General features: G+C 37.6%; 1 protein-coding gene across 6 annotated transcripts in view; it reads left to right on the top strand.

The window, feature by feature from the left end:
* Vps54 (VPS54 subunit of GARP complex) overlaps positions 1–10,884 on the top strand; it is a 96,539-nt gene that overhangs the window by 76,675 nt on the left and 8,980 nt on the right. For all 6 annotated transcript variants that reach the window (XM_031340486.1, XM_031340488.1, XM_031340487.1 and 3 more), the window contains 6 exons: positions 4,445–4,574; positions 5,209–5,390; positions 5,794–5,906; positions 7,337–7,400; positions 9,383–9,488; positions 10,596–10,683. In XM_031340486.1, coding sequence (XP_031196346.1) covers positions 4,445–4,574; positions 5,209–5,390; positions 5,794–5,906; positions 7,337–7,400; positions 9,383–9,488; positions 10,596–10,683 — 683 coding nt within the window. The remainder of the gene's footprint in view (positions 1–4,444; positions 4,575–5,208; positions 5,391–5,793; positions 5,907–7,336; positions 7,401–9,382; positions 9,489–10,595; positions 10,684–10,884) is intronic.

The following is a 10,884-nucleotide window of genomic DNA, read 5'->3' as shown; positions in this document are numbered from 1 at the left end:
AGGAGCAAAACTACACCCTAGGAGAAGCAAGAAAGTAATCTTTCAACAAATCCACACAAATCTAATTCAATCTCTATAACAAAAACAACAGGAAGTGACAATTACCTTTTCTTAATATCTTAATATGAAAACTAATATTACCATGATATCCTACGTGATTGAAATCCAAAAATATGAGCAATTTGAAATTTGTTGATTGTCATCCAATGTTCTCTCTAATTTGGTAATTGGAGGAATAGGTCCAATATTGTACAATCTATATATACTTTCAGCTTGTTTGTGACAGTGTCTTGCTGTGTACAACATAAGGGTCTTGAAATCTTGCTTCTCCTATCTCAGCCTCTCTATTAGTAGTATCGTTTATTTCATGTCTTTACACTATACTATCATTTTCAGAACAACTTACATATTTGAAAAGTATTTATATACCCAAAAGAAACATAGAGGATTAACTAGCGAGGTTGCTTGTAAGAGAACAACAAAGAGTGAGACTGAGTGCTTTGCTTGACATTTGTAACTCTTGTATCAAGTTTGAAAAAGAGGACTTTATAACTTACTCTTTCTCTGAGATGAATGCTTTTCCAAGTTATCACAGCTAATGAACCAAATTCTTACCCTCACCTAATGTCTGTGCCACCCTCCTCCAAGCAGAACCATTGTTCATTGAAACAGTTGGCGAATGACTTTATGGATAGACCATCTTAATACCTACACCATTTCTTAAAGGAATGTAACCTGTTCTCTGTGGGCTGAGAATAAAGTCACTCACTCCAGTCAAATAGCTTTGACCATAACAGGAAGTCTGTATCCAAAAATCGTGCCTACAATTCATTTCTTGGTGCAGCAGAACAGTCAACTCTCAGCTTAGCTACGATGGAGGTAAAATCCTTTGAAGGTTTGAGGGTCATTGAAGTACAGCCTTATTACAATGAAATCCATTGTCTAAAAATTGTTCTTATTTTGGGCTTACAAGCCAAAATAGCTCACAGTAAGAGCTAAGATTTTAAAGTCTACTAAATACAAAACAAACAAAAAGACTTTATATATTTATGTTCATTTAAAAAGTACTAGTAGTGATGTATTATTTTGCAGTACATAGTTAATATGTTTGGAGTTATTTAAAATTTATATTGAGAAAAATGTATTTTCACTATTGCTGTAAATGAGACTGTTACATTGATTGTTGTTTTATATCAAACAACTTTTATAATACTCATTTTTATTGTTATAATATTTTATACATTTTAAAGAATATGACAAAAAAAGATATTGTAAGTATTGAAGGGGGGTCTCTGGGAGGAGTGGGTGTACAAAAAGGAAACAAGAATGTGATTTAATTCTATTTACTTAAAATAATGTTCTAAAATGTTGACAAATTCAGATAAATTGAAATCATGTAACTTTTCTCATCATAATGCAATAAAAGTTAAAAAAACAAACAAAAAAAGAAAGTCTGTACATATTCATATGGGAAGGCATCTTGGGCAGACACATTTCTTAGCAAATTTACTTTAAAATACACACTACTGGCCATTCTCAGTTAAGGTTATAGTTCAAGAGGAAATGATGGCAGAATGGAAGGCCCCAGACACATCCAATCAGCCTTGTAAAAGAAGGGGGAAGGGTCTCTGGGTTTTTAGCCTCATGTGCAGTTGCTTACTTAGAGTCCTGTCACGAAGAGTTCTGCTGTCTCACATCTTCATTCACTCTTGTCACTCTCCAGATTTGGTAGTCTTCTATATGTTGGCTGTTTCAGAGTGTAGGTCGCAAGTGTAGGAATTTTAGTTTTGTCCTGGTGATTGGTAGGAGAACACCTTTTCTTATACTCATTGTCTCTTTTGATAGCTTCTCTTGGCAAGTGTGTATAGTAGGTCTTTGCCTACTTCCTTTCTTTCTTCCTTCCTTCCTTTCTTTCTTTCTTTCTTTCTTTCTTTCTTTCTTTCTTTCTTTCTTTCTTTCTTTCTTTCTTTCTTTCTTTCTTTCTGACTTGCTAGAGTTGCTTGTATAAGCACAAGTCTGCTCTCCACCCATATTGCAAAATCATCATTCCCACTTCACTCTCTAGTTAAGGTCTTTTGGTGAAAAAAGGCTGTTAATTTTAAATATGTCCTTTTGACAATTAGATTGACAGTTTCTCTGTAATTTTTTTGTACTGTGCAAGGTTTTCTTCCTTTTTTTCCTTCCTGTACTTAGATAATCCTTTACACTTAACCCATGTAGCTAAGATGCCATCTCCCTTACTGTTCTGTATGTAGTACCACTGTTGCTATAAACCAGATACTCAGATATGTGTGTAGTTTCTTATTCTGTGATAAGGCACCATGTTCACTGCAGTAGGAGAGAGCTGCTCTGGCATGAGGGAGGCCCTAGCCTCACTCTCCAGCTTGTTCTTGTCCTTTAAGAGCATGGTCTCGAATTTGTACGTTTTACTGTTACTTACCCTGACTTGCTCTGTAACACAGCCTGAGAACTAGAGTCCTTAGCTGTTTGTCAGTTAAAGATACTCGCGCAGCTAAAGCCATCACTGTGGCAGGGGAGAGAAGTATTGAAGGCAGCTGCAGCTTGCTGTGACATTTGACAGTCTTCAGCCAGCGTCACAGTTGTTCTGTTTGTGTTTTTCTTTCCTATCCTCATTGTCCATCACTTTAGAGTCTTCTCTGGTGTTTCTTCGTTACATGTTAGTTACCACAGGATGAAACGTAGGCACTGCAGATGGTCCTGCCTATGTTCAGCTTGTCCACCAATGCCTGAGGGCTTGCTGCTTAAAGGGGAGATGACAGGGAAGTTAAAAGCAATTAAACTCAAAGATATCTTCTAAAGAAAAATTACAGCCAATTAAACAAGATCTAAGAACACTCACACCTTTGGTTAGGTCACTGCAGTATTTAAAAACTTACTGTTTTCTGTTTATGTCTTTGTGAGTTAGTAGCATGTGGCTAAAGGTTCTAAATTTCTTAGTGATTCTGTTACATGGCAATTTTTAGTAATCCTTTAGAAAATAAGTCCTCATTTCAGTAGTAAATTTGAGCTTGTAAGTGACCGTTTTTTGTTGGAGTTGGCATTAGTACCAGACTGTTTTTATAGAAATAAGTGTTTTGAGTGTTGGAGAGAAAACTCAAATCAGCAAAAAGAGAGGACCTTAAGTTTTACACCTGAAAACAGGTTAAAAGCTGGCTGTGTTGGTGTGCTCTTGAAATCCCAGTGCTTAAGGAGGCAGAGACATGGAAATTACTAGCCAGCTCGCCTAGTCTACTTGGCTGAGCTAGTGTGAGGCCCTGTGTCATAAACAAGGTAAATGGTCCCTGAGGAAGGAAACCAAAGGCTGTGCTCTGGCTCCATTTGTGCCCAGTACATCTGTGCAACCACCCCGCCCCCTGAAGTTATGGAACAGAGGGAGTTTAATGAATTAGAGACCACGTCCAGATTTTGGTCTTTCTCTCTTACTATTGTAGCTGTGGGTAAATCATTTAAACTACTGAGGGCCACAGTCCTCAGTAGAATTATACAAGACTGTTTTGAGAATACCTTAAGACTGTTAACCCTGCTGTTATTCTAAGGCATTAGTAAATAGGTTTAGTGATATAATTTTGAGGGACAATAAATTTTTTTTCATAACCCAGTAATATAAATCAGAGCCTGCTAATAATTTGAAAATTGTCTTATTCCATTGAAATGATACAGGCGCTTAACTTGGGTTATGATAATGCTAAAGAGTTGTTGGCATAAGAATAAGTGGCATTTATTTATTTATTCTTTTATTTATTAGTTATTTTTGTTTATTTAGACAGGGTTTCTCTGAATAGCCCTGGCTGTCCTGGAACTCGCTTTGTATACTAGGCTGTCTTTGAACTCAGAGATCTGCCTACCTCTGCCTCTTGAGTGCTGGAATTAAAGGCATATGCCACCATTGCCAGGCTCTGTGATCTTTATAATATGCTTCTTGAATGGAAATATTTAAAAACAGAAAAATCTTGCACTTCCCCTCAAAATATAAAGACAACTCTTTAATACAGCTTCCTTAAGGGTTGTGCTCTTATCTTTCCAGTGCTGCGCAGTTAAGTTTGGTAACTCCTCTGCCACTAAGTAACTTATAATCACAGGAAGAAAGAACCTGCTTGCCCTTCCTTCTCACTGGCTCTCCCAGCAGTTTCTCTCATTGCATAGCTGCTCCTGCACAGTTTTCATCTCGCACCTATGCCAGAACACGGCTCCTCTGCTCTAATGTCTGCAGATTGCAGCCAGAGAGTGAGCTAAGTGTTAGCACTAGTACAGTAAAAAAGTTATGCCTGTGAAATGTTACTTTGAGCACCATTAAAACTTATTAAAAATATACGATAGCCCAGAATTTTTTCCACAAATGTGAATTCTCTGTCTTTGTCCTCCTCTCTGATGCCCCACATGTGGAGAATACTATCCTGATTAAATCTCATTATCTCATCTTCAGAGTCAGTGAAGACATGAGGTTAACTGATTTGGAGCTAGGAAAACTAGCAAGTAACATCCAGGAGTTATTGTGTAATGCTTCAGATGTATGCCATGATCGAGCTGTCAAATTTCTCATGTCAAGAGCAAAGGTATTTTATTTTCATAAAGTCTTGGAGATTTTTCTGATTATGCAAAGTATTACTTTAGAGATCTGAGTTATGTGTAACTGTACCTATGTTCTGTCACAGTCACATTTTAACACTTAGAAAATTGATAGTATTACTGCTGTGGTCTTCTAAGGAGCTACTGAGATGTCAAATAATTAGAAAATAAAAATAGAAAATTTAAAAAACCATTCTTTTCCAATTAATTTTTTATTTAAAAGGCTTATTTAAAAATATAACACCATAATAATTAATTTGAATCTAACATGCTGTTTTATATATATACACACAAACAAAAAGGTGTTAATAAAGTTTAAGTGTAGTATTGTAAAAAATGTGTAGGGTAACTTGAATATTTTTGAGTTAACTGTGTTATAAAGTGATAACCAGCTTTAGAAATCTTTAGCTCCGTATGTTCCAAGTTGTGGATTCTAAAGTATTAGGAAATTTCAGCTAAAGTATAAATGTTTTAAATCATAACTATAACTAATATGATACAACTAACATACTAGGAAAATAAAAATGACATTAGCAGTTACTAAGCTACGTCAGTTTTATAGCTCATACATATTTTGTGTTATACTAACTTATGTCATGATGTGATGTTTTTAAAACTTAGGATGGTTTTCTTGAAAAGTTGAATTCCACAGAATTCATAGCACTCTCGAGATTAATGGAGACGTTCATAGCGGACACTGAACAGATCTGTGGGAGGAAGAGCACGTCACTGCTTGGGGCCCTTCAGAGCCAAGCAAATAAGTTTGTGACCAGGTTTCATGAAGAGAGGCGGACCAAGCTCAGGTAGCACCGGGTACCTTCTGTACTTTCCTTTCTTTTTGGAACAGCTGTGGTTAAAGGGTAAACATAGTTGATCACAGGCAAAATTCCTCAGAATGGGGAATTAAGATCGCATTTCTTTGATTCAGATAATTAGAATTTTATCTTTGTTGAAGTCTTTATCAGTTGATCCTCAATGAATGTCTCTTTCTCACTCAGGGTTGACTAAATCGTTTCTCTTTGCTGAGTTTGGCTAGGCTAAGAGACAGACCTTGTAAAGGTTCTGTTAGGGAGTGGATCCAGTCTGTCATATCGTCCAGCACTTAAGTACTGTCACCTTGAAGGGCCTCTTCTGTTCCTTTAGCTAAGGACTGATCCTGAGACGTGTGTGTTAAAGTTCACCATTCTTTCCTTCCCTTTTGAACAGCCTCCTCTTGGACAATGAGCGCTGGAAGCAGGCTGATGTTCCCGCAGAATTTCAGGATCTTGTTGATTCTATAGCGGATGGAAAGATTGCTTTACCTGAAAAAAAGCCAGCGGGTATGTGTAGTTTCTCACACATGGTTCCTCCAACTTTGTATTGATGATGACGAGGGCATACCTCTGTCACTGCATACCTATACTCTTTCATTCTACTTTATGCAAACAAAATAGGTTTTCAATTAAAGTTATAAATATAGAGTGATTGCATTAGCCTTGTATTTTTTCACCCTGGAAAGTGAACAGTTTTCACATTCTTGTGGTAGGAGTTTTCTATATACTTTGCATTGTATCTGTCCCTCTGCGCCTGCCTTGCTGAAGGTCCTAAGTATATGCTGTCGTCACTGACTCACTAGAGACTGATCTGGGCACCAGGAAGGGAAGGCTAGTTGACATCTAGAGCGATTGCTTGGTGGTAGGCATTGATGTTTTCAGCCGTTTACAGATGTTATGTCATTGATGGTCCTCACACTAGGCTTTTAACAAACACAGACACTTGGGCCCAGCATGGTTATGTAAGTAGTTGAGTTGCAGAGCAGGGATACAGATTCAGACAGACTGGCAGCAGGATCTGTTTCTTACCTGCTGTACGTTGCCCCATCTGTGCAGAATAGAGAGTTAACTAAGAAAGTGCATCCTGTCACAACACAAATAGACACCCAAGGTGAACTGTGATTAGAATTTAACTCTCTTTGCGTGAAAGAAAAGAGGGAGTAAATACTTGCAGTGTTCAGAAACTGACACTTAGGAAAAGCACAGTGATATGCCTTTCTTAAGCTAATTAATTTGGCTGATCCAAGACAGTGATCTAATTTGCTTTTTTTTTTACCTCAATATGCTAAATTTTGTTTCATAGTAGCAAGAAATATCACATGCTGAAAGTTAATTTCTGAGTTGAAATCTTTAAGGGCTAATGTTAATAATGAAAAGTAGTCAGGCACAATGCTAGTTCTGCTGCTAATTCTTTCTGTTTAATTGTGTGAGTGCTCTCTGTCTGTATGTACGTATGCATGCCCGAAGAGGGTATCAGATCCCTTTACAGATGGGTGTGAGCCACCATGTGGTTACTGAAAATTGAACTCAGGACCTTTAGAAAAGTAACCAGTGTTAACTGCTGAGCCACCTCTCCAGCCAACTAAATTAATTCTAACTTAAAAAAAAATCCTTACTAATGTTCTATGTACCAGGCCCACAAGATAGGCATTTATTATCATTATTCCTGTCATTCGCCTCCTGAGAGACAGAAAATTTTAACTGCAAGGAACTTAAGTTCATGCAGCCAGTACTTGCAGTAGTGGGACTCAAATCTAAATCTAACTAAACCCAGGGTATTTCCTTCACAGTGCCATAGAACTTCCCAAGATACAATAGATACTTGTTTCAAAAATGAGCTAGTTCTGGGTTCTAAACAGGAACAGCCCTTTCAATTTTTTTCTCTCGTGATCTGTTTCATCTTGTTCCCTATCTTTCTTGTTTGCTTTGTTTTTTAGTTATAGAAGAAAGGAAGCCAGCTGACGTTCTTATTGTGGAGGGGCACCAGTATGCTGTTGTTGGGTGAGTAGCACGCGTCTCTTTGAAGCCATTCTAGTTCTCCCTTGGAGTGAATTTGCAAATTTTGTAGTAACAATGTTAAAAGCTATAAAATATGTAGGGAAATGTTACAATTTTTCTTTTAGTTTACATTAATTTGTACTATGGTTTGTCCATTAGAGACTCCACTGGCTTCACAGAAAGGGAGGCCCTGGTTTTCCTGTGTAATAGGAAATATATGAAGCAGCCCGAGGCCCATGGAGTGACTGCTTGGTACCATTATTACCTTCCCAGTCTCTTGCTGCTTTTTTTCTCTACAACTTTTTCAGTGTGTAGGAGATAGCACAGTAGTTTTACTTATGGACAATAGAACTTAAACTGTGGAAATCAGTTATATTTATAAAATTATTGCTGTTCTGCATATCATTTAGCATAGTTCACCATTATCATTGGACCCACTAGGTCTTTTTCTCTTTTTTGAATAAATACATCTCTAATTCAAGTTACCTGGAAACATACCATCATCTGTACTGCATACCTTTTATGACATTTTAAGTACACCGTTGTCTTTAAAGCCTTCAACAGCTTAAATACTGCTTTTGCTGCTTTTCACTGCTTCTGAAATAGCTGCCCCTCCAGAAGGGAGGTAGTACCTTGTCATGATAGTGTAGTGTTGTACAGTTGTCTCTTTCTGTACGTGCTTTCCTGGTAGAACTCTTGAGTTCTGCGGAGGTGAGGGTGTTACTGTTCAGAAGGTGGAAGCATACATATTTTAACAGCAACACTTCTTTTCATTCTCTGGAATCTTTGCTTCTCTCAGGAGGGCAAAGCTTTTGAACCTCCTGTAATCTCATCCCTCCAATTGAAGTGTAATTTCTGTCTTTATTGATTTGTTATTCAGCTACGTTTCAAAAGAGACTATTGCCAAAAAAGACTAAACTTCCTGGCTAAAGGGGAATTAATGCTTTTTCTGAGGGAAGATTTTAAACGATATACAGTGGACACATGAAAGGATATGCCTACCATTCAGAGTAGAATCTGAACTAGGTATGGAGCCTACAGGACCTCCAGAATGAGTTTAAAAGGCTTGATGCGTCTCTTAAATTTTAGTTTTTAATATCCTGCTGATTTTCATAAAACATTATTTAATATGGCTTTCTCATTTCTGAACAGCTGAGTGAATTTAAGTATCTAATAGTAAGTCATTCTTTCCTCCTTTAACTGCAGTTGTACTTAACCTGCAATAATGTGTCTTCTTTATTTGTGATATGTCCTGCTTGTAAACTCATAATTGATCATTTTTGGAGAACCCTTTGTGACCACTCAGTAAACTCTTAGGATGTTATGGTCTCCTTAAAGCTTTACAGATTCTTTTTCATCTCACTAAGAAAATCTAGGCTAAGCTCCTTTCATTAATTTAAGAGCCATAATTGTAGACTAAAGTTTACGTGAGCAACCAGACGCACTGCTTAGTCTTTTTCTTGGTGTTTCTGATTTGTCTCTAAATTGGAGCACATGTTGTATAGTAGAGACTTGCTTAAAATTGCCATGCCGAGGGAATGACAAGATTTCTCAGCAGTAAAGAGCCCTTGTTCTCTTGCAGAGAACCCAAATTTGGGTCCAAGCCACCCGTGGTGGCCCGCAACTATCTTTAACTTCAGTTAAACTCCAGGGGATCCAAAACTGTCTTCTTACCTCAGTGGACACTGCACACATATGGTGCACAAACACACACACACACACACACACACGTGCACACACACACGCACACATACACACACACTCAAAATATCTGTACACATAGAATAAAAATAAATCTTAAAAAAACAACAGAATGCCATACAGAGAACGTGTTTCTACAGCACAGCGTTTGAGAGCACATTCATTTCCAGTCTCTTTGCTGACTCTGAAGTTATACAACTGCCAAGATTGGTGTTTCTCCATATATATTTTCAACTCTTTTTTTGCCTATTGATGAGTATCTATGTGTTATCCTTTTCTTCTAGAACTGTCTTGCTGTTAATAAGAATCATTCTTGAATATTGCCAGTGTGTGGATAACATCCCATCTGTCACTACTGACATGCTCACTCGTCTGACAGATTTGCTGAAGGTGTGTAAAGCTTTACCCATTTATCTGAAAAACAGTTGGAAGAATTCACTCAGTGGAGTATAAAGTAATCCTTAACTTGGAAGACACTTATCAAATTATCTTTAGGGTTGGAGTTTTGCGATATTGATCATGCTCTGTCCACTCCACATTCAGTATGTGCATAGGCGTGAGGTGCACACATGCTTATTTGTACTCATATGTATGTTCACATGACCTAATATCCTTAGAGCTGCGAATAGCACTAGAGACAGGTAGGTGCTGAGCATGACTCCACTCTCACGTCTGAAGCAAGAATGCTTTCAAATCTATGCTCGGGACTTACTGAAGCTTTATCTGCTAAAGCCAGAGATTTTTCTTGATGTCATTTTTCCAGAACCATTAATGGGAAGTGAAATGCTGATAATTTCAGCTATTTTGTAATAATATCTCTATGTGCTATGATAGTAAAGGCTTTTTCCCTACCCCCTGCTTTATTGAAATATATTTTTCTCACATAATATGATTATAATTTCCCCTCCGCCTACAATTCCCAGTTCCTTCCCACCTCTCTTCCCATCCTATCCATTCCCTTTCTGTCTGTCCTTAGAAAAGAATAGGCTTCTGAGATATAACAGCCAAATGTAACAAAGTAGATATAATAAGAAACAGATGCAATGAATAGAAATCACCACATTGAAGTTGGACAAAGCAAACCAACAGAGGAAAAAGAGCCCAAGAGATCACAGAATCAGCGTCCGCTCACTCCCACCAGAAGTCAGGATGGAGCATACCTGCTACCTCCCTTTTAATTGATGCAGAAGTGGATTCTAACTGCTTTTTACCAGAAAATTCATAATATCAGGCCATTTTAGTGAGTCAGTCCTCTAATCTCAGCACTAGGGAGGCTGAGGCAGGAGAATTGCCAGCCTGCATTATATAGTGAGCTTAAGCCAGCATGCACCATGTTTCAAAGAGAAAACAATCCAACTAAAACATAAATTCATGTTTTAATGAGAAGGTGAGAGGAGGAGGGGTGTCTTTATGACTATGAGCAGTTAACACTTTAATGAATGCTCAAAGTGATTATTTTCCTTATTATTATTATTATTATTTTTTTTTTTTTGTTAGTACTTCAATTCAAGAAGTTGCCAGTTAGTTCTTGGAGCTGGTGCTTTGCAAGTTGTTGGACTAAAAACAATTACTACAAAAAACTTGGGTATGAATTCTTCCATTTTTTTCCCATACTGAGGTGCTAGAATGATGTCACTTTTGTATTGTTCTTACGCCTGATGTTTGTTGGCTCAGAGAAGAGCCTGTAAAGTGGCAGGTGCTATAGTGAACGTGTGTGTGTGCATACATGTGTGTGTGTGTATGTGTGTGTGCGCGCGTATGTGTGTGTGTGCATGCGTGTGTGTGT

The sequence above is a fragment of the Mastomys coucha genome, unplaced genomic scaffold, assembly GCF_008632895.1.
Source record: "Mastomys coucha isolate ucsf_1 unplaced genomic scaffold, UCSF_Mcou_1 pScaffold22, whole genome shotgun sequence".
Classification (NCBI taxonomy): Eukaryota; Metazoa; Chordata; class Mammalia; order Rodentia; family Muridae; genus Mastomys; species Mastomys coucha.
Note: the sequence above shows the minus strand (reverse complement) of the source record. Positions and strands in the feature narration are given on the sequence as shown.